This window comes from Astyanax mexicanus, chromosome 1 (assembly GCF_023375975.1).
Source record: "Astyanax mexicanus isolate ESR-SI-001 chromosome 1, AstMex3_surface, whole genome shotgun sequence".
NCBI lineage: Eukaryota > Metazoa > Chordata > Actinopteri > Characiformes > Acestrorhamphidae > Astyanax > Astyanax mexicanus.
In genome coordinates this window covers 39,178,202-39,192,325 of record NC_064408.1, presented here as the reverse complement: position 1 = coordinate 39,192,325, position 14,124 = coordinate 39,178,202, and the positions used below count along the sequence as shown (strand labels likewise).

Below are 14,124 nucleotides of genomic sequence, written 5' to 3'. Positions count from 1 at the left end.
AGTCTGTCTCAGTGCAGAATTAACTATTTTACCTTTCAGCTTAAAAGAATAAAATAACTTCTGAAAGAATACTCAATTAAATTTAGAAATATATATATATATATTGATTTCAAAAGTTAAAAAACATACATACATACATATATATGTATAAAGAGTACTTACTGTGATGGATAGAGCTGAGAGACACAGGTGGACCACCTCATCTCACTCAAACTCTCTCTCTCTCTCTCTCTCTCTCTCTCTCTCACACACACACACACACACACACACACATTAGATCAGCTGAATGGACAGTTGAGCTTCAGAAATGACAGGAAATTGTGCTCTGTGTTATTGATTTTGAGGAAACTGCTGTTGTGTAATATTGATTTAATAGAAAAGCATTTAAAAGCATATAAAAATCTGATTCCATTTTTTTCCTCAGAATATTGCAGCTGTTAAACCTTTCTCTTACTGCAAGCTGAACAGAATAAACATATACAGCAAAGTGGCTTTTTCTTGGTGGTGTAATGTCTTCCTCTGCTGGCCTCAGTGGGGAATGCACATGCACCATCACTATCAGATGTTCTCGTGTGCTGTGGCTAGGCCTCGACCCTCACCTGAGCTCCAGCAGGCTGCATCCCTGGTGGGCTGAATGTCTCGGCCGCTACAGTGTTGAAAAAAACTGTTCCAAAGTGAAGGACCTTATGTATAAAGCTGAGAAATGCATACAATATTCACAGTGATTTGAAGAACACAACAGGTCACTCTTTTGTGGCCCTCAGTTACACACAGTTCACTATTCTCTTCCAAAACAGCTCCACAACAGTACAGACCTGTTTTTTTTCTATTGTTTTACAACTATTACCGAGTATTAGACTTGGTTTCGTCCATCTGTACAATTTGTTTATTCTGTGTATGACCCTTTTTGTATTTCTGATCTCGTTTTTGCCTTGCCGTCTGATAATGCCTTGCCATGTTTTGACCCTGCCCCTTTTTGGTTTGTTTATTAAACTCAGCTTTTTGCTACTCCACACCTGTCTCATCCTGCCTGTCCTCTCCTGGCCCATTTTTTTGTGACACTTTGATGTGAATTTGCATATGCTGTACCTGCCAGCCTGCCCTGTACAATAAAATCTCTCTGCACATGCAGCCTGCTTTTAACCTCTTCATTACTGGTAAAGAACAATTGAAACAAATTTGAGGAACAATCTACACAAAGCAGCAGTGGAGAACATGCAGAAATTACTGTCTGAAAGCTGAGTGGTTCCCCATTACAGCCAAGGCCACCCAGCCCTTACTGACTGCCCACCTGTCCATCCTGACATTGATGGATGTTCGACCCTAAGGTTCTCCTGTCACCCGTCCAGCCAAAGTCAGTCAGGATTCCATCACAGATCAGCGGTCCAGTTTATTCCTCCTGCCCTGGACAAATGGCTCACAAATACAGCGGGTTCAAAAAGTATTCAGATCCCTTAAATTTTTTTCATTTTTCAAAATGTTTCAGCCACTATTTTAGCCACTTGCTAAAATCAAAATAGCTAATTTTATTTCTTATTAATGCACACTCAGCCCCATCTTGACAGAAAAAAAAACAAAATGTTTTTTTTGGGACACGTATTTATTTATTTATTTTTTTTAAATATCACATGGTCATAAGATTGTCATACATATTCAGACCCTTTGCTCAGTATTGAGTAGAAGCACTCTTTTGAGCTAGTACAGCCATGAGACTTCTTAGGAATCATGCAACAAGTTTTCCACACCTGGATTTGAGGATCCTCTGCCATTCTTCCTATCCGGTACCATCAGGTTGGATGATAAACATTGGTAGACAGCCATTTTCAGGTCTCTCTAGAGACTCTGGCTCTGGCTGGGTCAGTCAAGAATGGTCACAGAGTCGTTCTGAAGCCTCTCCTTTGTTATTTTAGCTGTGCTTTGGGTCATTGTCTTGTTGGAAGGTGAACCTTCAGCCCAGTCTGAGGTCCAGAGCACTCGGAAAGAGGTTTTCTTTCAGGATATCTCTGTACTTGATCACCATTAATCTTTCCTTCAATTGCAACCTGTCGTCCTGTCCTTGCAGCTGAAAAACACGCTCATAGCATGATGCTGCCACCACCATGTTTCACAGTTGGGATTGTATTGGGGAGGTGATGAGCAGTGCCTGGTTTTCTCCACACTTACTGCTTAGAAGAACTGGGAGTCCTTCATGTGAGCTTTCATATGTCTTGCACTGAGAAGAGGCTTCCGTTGAGCCACTCTGCCATAAAGCCCCAACTTTTGAAGGGCTGCAGTGATAGCTGACTTTGTGGAACTTTTTCTGTACTGCATCTCTGGAGCTCAGCCACAGTGATCTTTGGGTTCTTCTTTACATTGGTCACCAAGGCTCTTCTCCCACAATTGCTCAGTTTGGCTGGACGGCCAGGTGTAGGAAGAGTTTGGTCGTCCCAAACTTCTTTTATTTAAGGATTATGGAGGCCAATGTGCTCTTAGGAAACTTGAGTTCTGCAGAAAATATTTTGTAACCTTGGCCAGATCTGTGCCTTGCCACAATTGTGTCTCTATTTTTTAACATATTTACCTAAATATATCAAACCTATGTGGAATAATAATTACTTTTTTTAATTTATCAGCCATTTATAAGTAGTCCATCAGAGGACCAGAAGTGGTTTATTTGAGCCCTGGTCTTCCTCCTCCAGCTCTGAGGGAGTTTTTCTATGCCTTATGTTTCTCACTGAGGGTTCTATGTTTTGTTTAGTTTGTCCGATTCTCTGTCCTGCTTTTTTTGCATTTCTGTAAAGCAGCTTTGTTAAAAAGCGTTATATAATTTGCCTTTAAGTCTAAGTCACTGATTTTTCAAGTCAAAGTCACTTACTGTAAGTTCAAGTCACATGCTTTCAGGTCTAATCTCCAGTTGAAGTAACGTTGTAATGAGTTATTTCAAGTAAAAGTCACTTATCCTTTGACATGGATACGGATACAACTGAATTCTAATCATATTGAATGAATCAGCTCTTTCCGACAATGTAAAAATTGGGTTGCAAAAAACTTGACAAGAAAGTGTAAAATACTGTACTTTATTTTCAAATGGTAAATCAAACGGTTAACAAAAGGAAATGTTTAAATTGAGATGGAAAATATAGCAGAGTGGATTTTCTGATACAGTAAAGTTACTGTAAAAGCAAACAGCATTTTCTTCATCATCATCCAGCCCTGTTACAACATACTGCTCCAGTCCAAGGATTTACACACCTGATCATGAAGAGTTCTTGGTGTTATTTTAATGTGTTAGAATATAACATAAGGGTAAAGACAATAAACTATAAAATGACAGTTAAAAAGCGTAATTTCTTAGAAGTTGTTACAAGAATAAATTCATACGCAGGCATCAAGATCACTATTAATTGTTTTAGAATAAAATCTCAAGCATTTAATTTTTTTTACCTTTAGGTCAAAAAACATAAAATGTTCATTAACTCAGGTGTGCTCAGACTTCTGACTGGAGGAGATATATTCCCTTCAAAATTCACTCTATTATAAAGCTATAGTTAAATATTAAACATTATGGCAGAGGATAAAAAACAAAACATTAAAAAGAAAAAAAACGTCCATCCTGCTGTGTCACAGAGAGAGAAGACGTAATGACGTGGAGGAGTGGTCCGTGAGAGTCCTTCCAAGGGTCTGATCATTGTAAGACCTGAGAAGGGGGGTAGGGTAAAGTAACACCACTGAAAACGTGGCCGTCAAACTTTTGTCCTTAATCTGAAATAAAGATCCGCTTCAAGTAATCATTCACTCTGTCTGGCCCAGCTGAGGATATGTCTAAAAAATACTCTCATAACATTCGACAAAATACAAAAAGCAACATATATTATTATTTTTAAAATAGCTTTTGTTATATTTTTTAAAAGAAACTTTTCTGCTGTAAAGCGACAGTCTGGCAAAAAAAAAAAAAAACGGATTACCCCAGTCTTTATACTACATGTGCAGTCGATTAGCCAAGACATGTTTGATATATGAAGATTTGCATTAGAACTATGAGGCTTATGTAGCTACAGTATTAAAAGCTCATACCCCATCTATTTTCACTGGAGCTATGAGGCTAATGAAGCTAACAATAATGAAATAACATACCCCAGCCATTAGCACTAGAACTGTAAAGCTACTGTAGCTAACATGTTTTGAAAACTCATACCCCAGCAATTAGCACTAGAACTGTGAGGCTAATGTAGCTAACAACTATGGAAAGCTTATACCCCAGCAATTAGCATGGGAGCAATGAGGCTAATATAGCTAACATGTATAGAAAACTCATACACCAGCAATTAGCATGGGAGCTATGAGGCTAATGTAGCTAACGTATTGAAAACTCAAACCCCAGCAATTAGCATGGGAAATATGAGGCTAATGTAGCTAACATGTATCGAAAACTCATACACCAGCAATTATCACTGGAGTTATGAGGCTAATGAGGCTAACATTTTTTTTTAAACTCATACTTTAACAATCTGTCTTTGACAGTCATGTGTGTTTACAATGCGAAACAACACCAAAGCGGCATGTTTAAGTTACTCTGAGCTGCACAGTAGATGTACTAGAAACAAACTTGCTTTTATAATCTTAAAAAAATTTAAAGCAATGAAATTGGAGAACCAGAAGAAACACATGTGCACGGGTCTGAACAAATACCTTTGGAGACTATCATTTTATATAATATTTTAATGGTTTTTAACTTTAAGAGAGGTTTCAGACCCAACATTTTCTCAAAACTACGGTGTGTTCATAACTTTTTGGCGTAATAAATTTGGACAGTGAGGGAGTTTTCAGAGGCTCAGATGTCTATGTGTGCTTGTTACAGCAGACTTCGTTTGTATTACATTTTCCTCCATTAAATCAAGAGTCAGGACACATTTTGGCTGTAAAAACAACAACGAAAGACCTAAAGTCTAGTCATAAAATAAATCTGAAATATTGTTTAAATAATTACATAATCAGTGTCATGATCATAAAATGTCTGAAATAATCTTGAAGTGCAGCCTGTTTCTGCTGCCTTGCCTGAGATTCTGAGGTGTACTGCTAGCCTGACTAAACTAAAACAACTTGTGGATGTGATGCTAGCATTAGCATTAGCTACTTTAAAAGACAGGAAATCAATCAATCCAGTCAAATACACAACAGAAGTGTACAGAGGAAATACAAATAAAAGAGCGAAGGAAAATACATCTGACTGCAGAACAGCCTGAACACAAAATACCTTCAGCATGGAGTTAAACAAAAAAAAGAACCTCACTGCTATATCACCTGCCAACAACTAATTACCTTTGGCACTACAAATGTAGCTAATGCATAATGTAAGCCAGACTAACTACTGGACCATTTAAGGTGGAATAGAATTGTTTTGACAGGAATTCTCAAATAGACTTTTTTATATAGTTTCTTGTTCTGTTTTGAGTCCCATTTATCTATAACACTGACTAAAGTACAGACACAGTTTATGGTTCTTGCTAGGATATATTTCAATTCACTTCTTCAACATGTCTTGGCTGATGGACTACACAGAATAAAATGTTATTTATTGTTTTTTTTATTGCCAAGCTATTCTTTAAAAAAAGAACATTAATAAAATATGAAACCTTTTGAAAGATAAAAGAAAGATAAACCAAAACAAAAAAACAAAATAACCCCAAAAATCTCATTCTGGCAGCTATTACTGTGGCTAGACTTATGATTAATGGGTAATGAAATAGAAAGACAAGATGAAAACAATAAAAACAGGAACAGAAAACTAAGAAAAATATCATAAAGCAGACAAGCTGAAATATTATACTGATTACCGCCACTTCATTGCATCGTTAATCATTAGGGTGCTTTTCACATACGCTGAAAGTCAGAAAATTGTCACATCACCAGTAACTGTAATTTACTAGATTTCTCACTTAGAGTGCTGTGCAAACATTTTAGGCCCCTGAGCACATTGTTTAAAACCAATCAGCTGGGCAGTGTGCATGTGTACACTTGCAGAAACACCTTATTAGCAGTCCCTCCAGCAATGTGCAATGTTGAGACTGTAAGAATTCAAAACTGGGAAGAGTTCTAAAACTTTTGACTGGCAGTGTAGAAGATTAAATTGAGATGCTGTCGAAACGAATTAATGGCGAATGCTCTAATAAGTAAAGTAAACATATTGAAGTGATACATGTTATATTTTATCCACTGCTCAATTTTTACACAATTGGAAAATCTACTGAATCAAGAAACACTGTATTGTGTTGTATCAAAGTGAATTAAATAATACATTGAATCATTACACTCCTAATATTTACCATTAACTTTGTAGATTGTTTGTTAAATATTCTGGCAGGTGCACATTTAAGCATCCAAACGGTTCTTTTAAGTTATTATGGGTCTATGTAGAGACATCTATAAAAGCAAAGTACCCTTTTATGCAGTCAAAGAACCTTTTAAGCCTCAGACTGTCATGATTCCAAGCAGAACCATTTCCTTTAACTTTTTTCGTGGACAAACCGGAGATTCCAAAACTTAAACAACCACCATTTCCATCCTGCCCATTTCCTACATTACCCACAAATCCCCTTCTGCTCCGCTGCTCAGTGTCTGATTTGTCAGTCCAAGTGTGTCATAGTTGTACATTTTTCTCTCCGCCAAAATCACCAGCTGCTTCACATCTGCAGGGAACTGTTTGGTATGTTGTGAAGCTTTACTATGACATATAGACAGGCAGGGGGCGCTAAAGGGGTGTTCCCCAGTGTGGATCAGTAGGGGTGGGTTAAAGGTTGTCTCCAGGCTGGTACTGCGGCTCCGTGGCGGTGAAGTAGTCCTCCAGGAAGGCCTGCAGATACTCGAAGGTGGGCCTCTCTTCCGGCTCCTTCTTCCAGCACAGAACCATCAGCTCATGCAGAGAACTGGGGCAGTCCGACGGACACTGCATGCGGTACCCCCGCTCTACCTGCTCTAGAACCTCCCGATTGTTCATCCCTTAACACACACACACACACACACACTCAGTTAACCTCTGTATATTTTATTATAGTTTATATAAGTGAGGGAGTTCACATGCATTTTCTTTTCAGATAGGATTAAAAAAATGAAATATGGGGTATATTTGTTATATTATTAGAAGAGCAATTTAATAAATTTAAATCATGAAACATTACGCAGTATTATACAGTACCAGTCAAAAGTTTGGACACACCTCTTTTCATTTAATGTTTTCTTTCTTTTTATGATTTTTTACATTGTGATTTAATATCACAATCAAGTCATTAAAAAAGTCATTAAAGCTATACAGGAACACATGTAGAATTATTTTGTAAACAAAAAAAGTTAAACAAACCAGAATATGTTCTATACTTTAGATTATTTTAAGTACCACATTTATCTTTGAGGACAGATCTGCACACTCTTGGTATTTTAATCTCAGTGTCTTCATGAGGGAGAGTCACCTGGAATAGTTTTCTCAGCATCTTGAAGAAATTACTGAACAATAATTGCTGCTTTTTCTTCACACTGCTTTATCTTTGGGATGAAGCTCCAGCTCATCCCAAATCTCAGTTTATCAGGTTTATATCAGGGGTTTGTGGAGACCAAACACTTTTTTTTGTTATCTCGAATACTGTCTTTAATATTATTCTACAATGTAAAAAAATAATTTAAAAAGGAAATAAAGTAAAACATTGAATGAGAAGATGTGTCCAAACTTTTGACTGGTACTGTATTTACATATACACATATCCGTTTCCTGTCAAAATGCACATATTTATTTAAAGCAGATTGTGATGACATTAGCCAATAGCTAGGCTACAATGGCAAGTTAGCCTGAATGTGACAGAATAAATTTCAAAGTTTATGTAACTTTGCCGAGGTATTTGCCAAATAATGAAATACACAAAGTGTTTCACTTTAATTGTTTACAAATGAGTAAAAGTGTGACACTAAAATGCAGGATTTGTATTTTAATTTGTATTACAATAATTTGATAAAACAGAAGGTACTGTATGGGTGTGTGTGGGGGGGTGGGGGTGGGTATATTTGGGATTAACTCACCAGGGTATGGCACTCTGCCTTTAGTCACGAGTTCTGTGAGGAGGATGCCAAATGACCAGACGTCTGATTTAATGGTGAATTTACCATAAAGTGCTGCTTCTGGGGCCGTCCACTTAATGGGGAACTTCGCTCCTGTGTAACAGAGATAGCAAAGGGTCAGATATAAATATAACCATATATAAATGTATAAAGGCCATGTGCATTAAGACAGGTGTATTAAACCATGTGCATTAGGACATGCTTTTAAAGCTGGGCATATTCAGGTGCATTGAACCAGGCATGTTATGACAGGTGTATTGAACCAGGTATATGAAGCCAAGTAGTATTAAACTATCTGTGTTGAAACAGATGTATTAAATGTGTATTATGTGGTTCATATTACTTATATAGTTATATAGTGGTATACTATGCTTTAAAATGTGTTAATAATGTAGGCATTTTAAGACATATTGTGTTAAACGTAACATATTATTACAAGGGTATTAGGACCTGGCATTCATCAAGGAATATTAGCATGTGTAATAGGAGAAAAACAGATCTGTAAAAAAAACACTTCAGTTTCTGAATCAGTTTCTTTGATTTTGCTATTTATAGGCATATATTTGAGTAAAATTATGATTGTTGTTTTTTTTCCTAGAAACTACAAACAACATTTATTCCAAATTCCAAATAAAAATATTGTCATTTAGAACATTTATTTGCAAAAAAAGAGAAATGGCTGAAATAAAAAAAAAAGATACATAATTTTCAGACCTTAAATAATGCAAAGAAAACAAGTTCATATTCATAAAGTTTTAAAAGTTCAGAAATCAATATTTGGTGGAATAACCCTACTTTTAATCACAGTCTTCATGCAAATTGGCATGTTTTCCTCCACCACTCTTACACACTGCTTTTGGATAATTTTATGCCACTCCTGATGCAAACATTAAAGCAGTTCATCCTGGTTGTTTCTCTTGATTGTAGTCCAGAGGTTTTCAATTTGGTAATATCAAAGAAACTCTTAATTTTTAAGTGGTCTCTAATTTTTTTAGAGCTGTATATAAAGCCACGTGTGCTAAACCAGGCATAGTTTATAGTCAGGTATATTAGACCAGGTGTTTAAATCAGATATTAAATGCTAAGATAGGTGTATTAAGATGTAGCAAGCCAAGTGAGTTAAACCAAACATGTTGAAAACAAGACAAATCTATTTAGATGTGTGTCATAAACAGGTATGTTAATTAATGCCACCATATATTAAGACAGGTATGTTAATGATTACAGGTGTATTAGACCAGTTGCATTACCTCAGTGGTCTGTTAACCTGTGTGTTAATAAATTAAATATTTTTTATTTCTAATTTTTCCCATTTTCTCCCCAATTTAGCACAACCAATTACACAACCCACTCCCCCTACCACTAGTGATGCCCCAACACCAGGAGGGTGAAGACTAGCACATGCCTCCTCCGATACATGTGAAGTCAGCCACCGCTTCTTTTCGAGCTGCTGCAGCTGCAGCATTGCCGAGCAGCCAGCACGCTTGGAGGAAAGCACAGCGGCTCGGTTCTGATACATCAGCTCACAGACAACTGTGCTGTGGACATGACCCTAGGAGTGATGTGGGGAGAAAGCGCCATCTACCCACCCGGAGGGAGCAGGGCCAATTGTGCTCCCTCTGAGCGCTGGCAGCTTGCTGACAAGTTACCTGTGACCTCCCGCTCATAGTGGCAGCGCTTTAGACCGCTGGACCCCTCGGCGCCATGCATCCAAAAATTAATAATATTATCAGGTCTCTCTAACCTTGTCTAGCAGTATACTCATTGTCCTCAATGAGTCGGGCCAGCCCAAAGTCTGCGATCTTGCACACCAGATTGTCTCCAACCAGGATGTTGGCTGAACGCAGATCTCTGTGGATGTAGTTCATCCTCTCAATGTAGGCCATACCTCCAGCCACCTGAACACAAATACACGCGTATACACACACCATCACCAGAGTGTTTAAACTTCTTGTATGGGTTGATATTTTGGAAGGCAGAGCACGCTGGGATACCTGTGCAGCCATGTCGACAAGGTTGGGCAGCTTTAGAGCTCGTCCTTCTCCATCCTTCAGGAAATCCAGCAGACTTCCTACAGCACACACACATATAACCATAACCCTGCTGCTTACATCACAAAACCTAATAGGCAAAAGTCATTTAAGGTGTTTTTTCAAAACAAGCACAGTTTGGTTCAGTTAAAACAGATATGGGTTTGTTTGTACTCTTAGGGCGGTTCGATTGAGCAGGTGTGAAAACAGTAATCACACTTAGGTGCGGATTAAAACAACTCCTAGAGGAGGTGGTCTCTGTTTGGTCCTAAACAAACTCTGTAGGGGTTCACTTGTGGTAAGAACGTGCTCTGGTCTCGATCCGACTCAGCGATTAAATATACTGGTACTCATATTATATGAGCTAAACTGCTGATAAGGTGCAGTTTAATCTGATATAATAGCCAGATAACGCTAATTACCACAGCTATGAACAAACACTGTCTCTGCTGCTCCATGCTAAACTGTTTCATGCTGTTTTTAATACAGTGTGTACTACATGTACATTTGCGCTGCACGCCCTATTAAAAACTATTACAAATATTCAGGGCCTAGTTTTACACTGCACAGATACACGCGCTGGAACACAGAATCTTCTCGCTATTTTTACTTTCTTGCTCCTGCTGCAGACAGATCTGACCAATCAGAGGACAAAGTGTGCTGGTGTTGTTCATTGGTGCACATTTTGGGCCATTTAGTTTAATGTCTGTGTGAAACCAAACCAAACAGAGGGAGAAAACATTCCAAGTAAACAAGTTCATCAACTGGTCGACATTTTGACTGGGAAAATATGACATTTTATTTAGAACCTGGTAAATTAGATCTAACCACAATATAGACACATACAGTATTGTGCAAATGTTTTAGACACCTGTGGGAATTTTAAAGAAGCTTAAAGAGTTTATTAGCTCGGTAAAACACTAGAATTACAATAAATACAAACAGCTATTTTACAAAAAGCAGAGCTTTTACAGCACTGTTTTCCTTAAAATATCTCCTAATCTCTCCTCATCTGACTTTAATAGAGCTATTTCTTATAAACACCTGGTTTGGTAAATTGGTAAATATGGTAAATCAGGTGAGCTGCTGACGGAACTGAACATATACACATGCTGGCTGAGGAGAATCCAGGAGAAATCTGGAACTACACTTTGTTCTTCAGCTTGGCTCACAGGATATAACATACTTAGTTAAAAATGAGAATTACTTGTTACATTTTACTGTATTTGTGTTTATTTGCATCTGTTCAAATCATACATGGTGCTTTTTTAGGTAAAAACACTCATATTCCTGAGATAAATTCATTAGTGTAGTTTGCTTTGGGGCCTAAATGTTTGCACAATACTGTAGATAAAACACGGAATAATGTGTTTTCTTCTATCTCTTCTGACCTTTGCTCATGTACTCAGTGACGATGTAGATGGGTTCCTCAGAGACGACAGCGTAGAGCTGGACCAGCTTATCATGCCGAAGTTTCTTCATGATCTGAGCCTCTTCCAGGAAAGATTCGGGGGACATGGTGCCCGGCTTCAGCGTCTTCACCGCCACTTTAGTGGTCCCGTTCCACGTGCCTGAGGTTAGCACAAAAACACACACAATTAATAAATAATCAGACAATGTGATTTATGAGGTAAACCCTGTTGGAGAACTTCTACCAGTCACACAGAATCCAGACTATTATATTCCTTATAATACAGGATCCTGCCTGAATTTAACACTGACTTTATACAGTGATGCTTTAGAATCATTTTTTTGGTACATTTAACTGGTCTGGATTCAGGACTGAGAAGAAGTGATATAAAATCAGGATAACATCCTGTATACTGCAGCCTGCCTGCATTTAAACACAGTAAATAATAGTTACAGTGTAAATCACTTTATTTTTAATATTAATATCAACCATTGATTATTGGCTAAATCAGATATTCTGTTTAATTCTAAACCTTAATCCCTGTCTGAAACTCATTTAATCTAATTTAACTCTAATACTCAGTTTAAATCTGATTCCAGTTTTCTATCCGATTTTGGTACTATACAATTTTGGTCTAATTTTCTAGTTGATTCTTATTCTTTGTCTTATTTTGATTAGCTGGCCAATTCGGGTTCTCTCTCTGAATCAGACTTTGATTCTCTTTCTGAATCTGATTCACTGTCTAAATCTGAATCTGTCAGAATTAGATTCTAAATCTCTGTATCAATTTGAATCGTTGTTAGAATCTGATTTCATGTTTATAATGGTGGGCAGACTGCAGGATTAAAGATACAGGAACAAATGGCTACAAAAGAGAAATAGAAAGAGAGAGCGAGTAATACATCACTCTCTCTCCCTCTCTCTCTTAGTACTTACCCTTAATATAAATCTCTAAATCAGAAGCATAGATACAGAGCTAAATAAAGGGTGTCATAGGATGAGTTCTTTAAGTTTTCTGATTAAAAAAATGTAGAGCTGCATTAAAAGCTCAGTTATCATGAATATGACTATGCATATTTTGTACAAAAATACAGTGTTTTCAGCCTGTGTTTAAACTTGGCTTTAGACAGAAGACATATGCTCCAATCAGTGATTTTATGAATTGGTTTAAAAAAAGACTGGATCTAAAACTGGTTTTACTGTGCGAGTCAGATTAAATCACCCTTTACTATCCCTTTACCAGCTCTGATCAGATTCACAGCAGGAACATAATTAACCCTTAGAATCACTCTGCAATCTAATCTGACTTTTCTCTCAGAAACTAGGTTTAAAGAAAGAACCAAACTGTTAATTTCATCCTGTAACAACTGCAGAATAAAATAAAAACACATCTGATCAGGGCTAAACTGCTGTAGACTGAATGGGTGGAGCTAAACTGCTGTAGACTGAATGGGTGGAGCTAAACTGCTGTAGACTGAATGGGTGGAGCTAAACTGCTGTAGACCGAATGGGTGGAGCTAAACTGCTGTAGACCGAATGGAGCTATATAGTGGGTGGGATTAAGCTGCTGTATATGGTACAGGTTATAGAAATGTTAAATCTCTCAGACATTTGAATATCACTGTCTTTAACAGTACTAACATTTAAACTAAGTTATTACTAAGCAATGTAAACTGAATTAAAAACAAAGGTGATTCTAAGGGTTAATTTATCAGTTATTAGTGAGTTAATTGTGGTAATGTTGATCTTACCATACCAGACTTCAGCAAAACACCCTGCACCCAGCTTGATCTCCAGCTGCAGAGACTCACGTGTGATTTCCCAGGCATCGTGGGTAAGACCCACCGTGTCTGGTGTGGAGTTTACACACACGCCCGTTAAATGATAGCACAAACCATCCGCATGCACTATAGGGAGGGAAGAAGCGGAGGGGGGGGGTTAACCATCATGACCACAGGGGAGGGTGGGGGCATGCAGACGGAGAGACGGAGAAGATACTGTGATCAAGAGTCCCACTGTAACCCTAAAACTTAAAACCTTTTTTACTTCCAGTCCACCTTAAATGGTTTACCTTTCAATTCTAAATTCTGAGATTAATCCGCCGAATTCTACACAACTAAAGGTGGTATTGGAAATATCTTATTTTAAATAAGAAGCCAACTACAACATCATGTTTTAAACCAGGTCCTGTTGTTTTATATTTACTAATATGCTTGCTTATGAGGACTCCAAGACTTTGAGGGGTGAACCCCTCCGTCTCTCCACACGACTGTTCTTTTCAAGCAACGTCTGCTACATGCAGCCGTTACTAGGGGTTGTTACTATGCGCCATGGGAGTGGCCATACCCATCCAGACCTCCCCAAACTGGCCGTTGCCCAGCCTCTTTATGAGCTGCAGTGATTCCCGCGGAATCTCCCACACGTCTTTGGTTTTGACTGACAGGTCTGTCAGACGTGGCATCCCTTTATGACATGGAACGATCAAGCGGCAGCACAGGCCTGCGGCCCTCTCTGACCCATACCAGCACGCACACATAAACACACAGCATTTATGCACACACACATACACACATACAGAAAGGAAGGAAGAAGTGTGAAGGT

The 14,124-nt window shown here is 38.0% G+C and overlaps 1 protein-coding gene across 4 annotated transcripts in view; it reads right to left on the bottom strand.

Annotated features, from left to right (window-relative positions):
• Positions 1–3,040: 3,040 nt before the first annotated feature.
• fynb (FYN proto-oncogene, Src family tyrosine kinase b) overlaps positions 3,041–14,124 on the bottom strand; it is a 52,179-nt gene continuing 41,095 nt past the window's right edge. For 2 of the 4 annotated variants that reach the window (XM_022667246.2, XM_007259901.3), the window contains exons 7-12: positions 13,870–14,034; positions 11,504–11,683; positions 10,077–10,153; positions 9,827–9,980; positions 8,044–8,175; positions 3,041–6,975 (exon numbers count right to left, since the gene is read on the bottom strand). In XM_022667246.2, coding sequence (XP_022522967.1) covers positions 6,767–6,975; positions 8,044–8,175; positions 9,827–9,980; positions 10,077–10,153; positions 11,504–11,683; positions 13,870–14,034 — 917 coding nt within the window. In that variant the 3' untranslated portion in view covers positions 3,041–6,766. Of the gene's footprint in view, positions 6,976–8,043; positions 8,176–9,826; positions 9,981–10,076; positions 10,154–11,503; positions 11,684–13,274; positions 13,431–13,869; positions 14,035–14,124 lie in introns of all 4 variants that reach the window. The other 2 variants (XM_007259902.3, XM_049477779.1) reach the window with 2 other exon arrangements.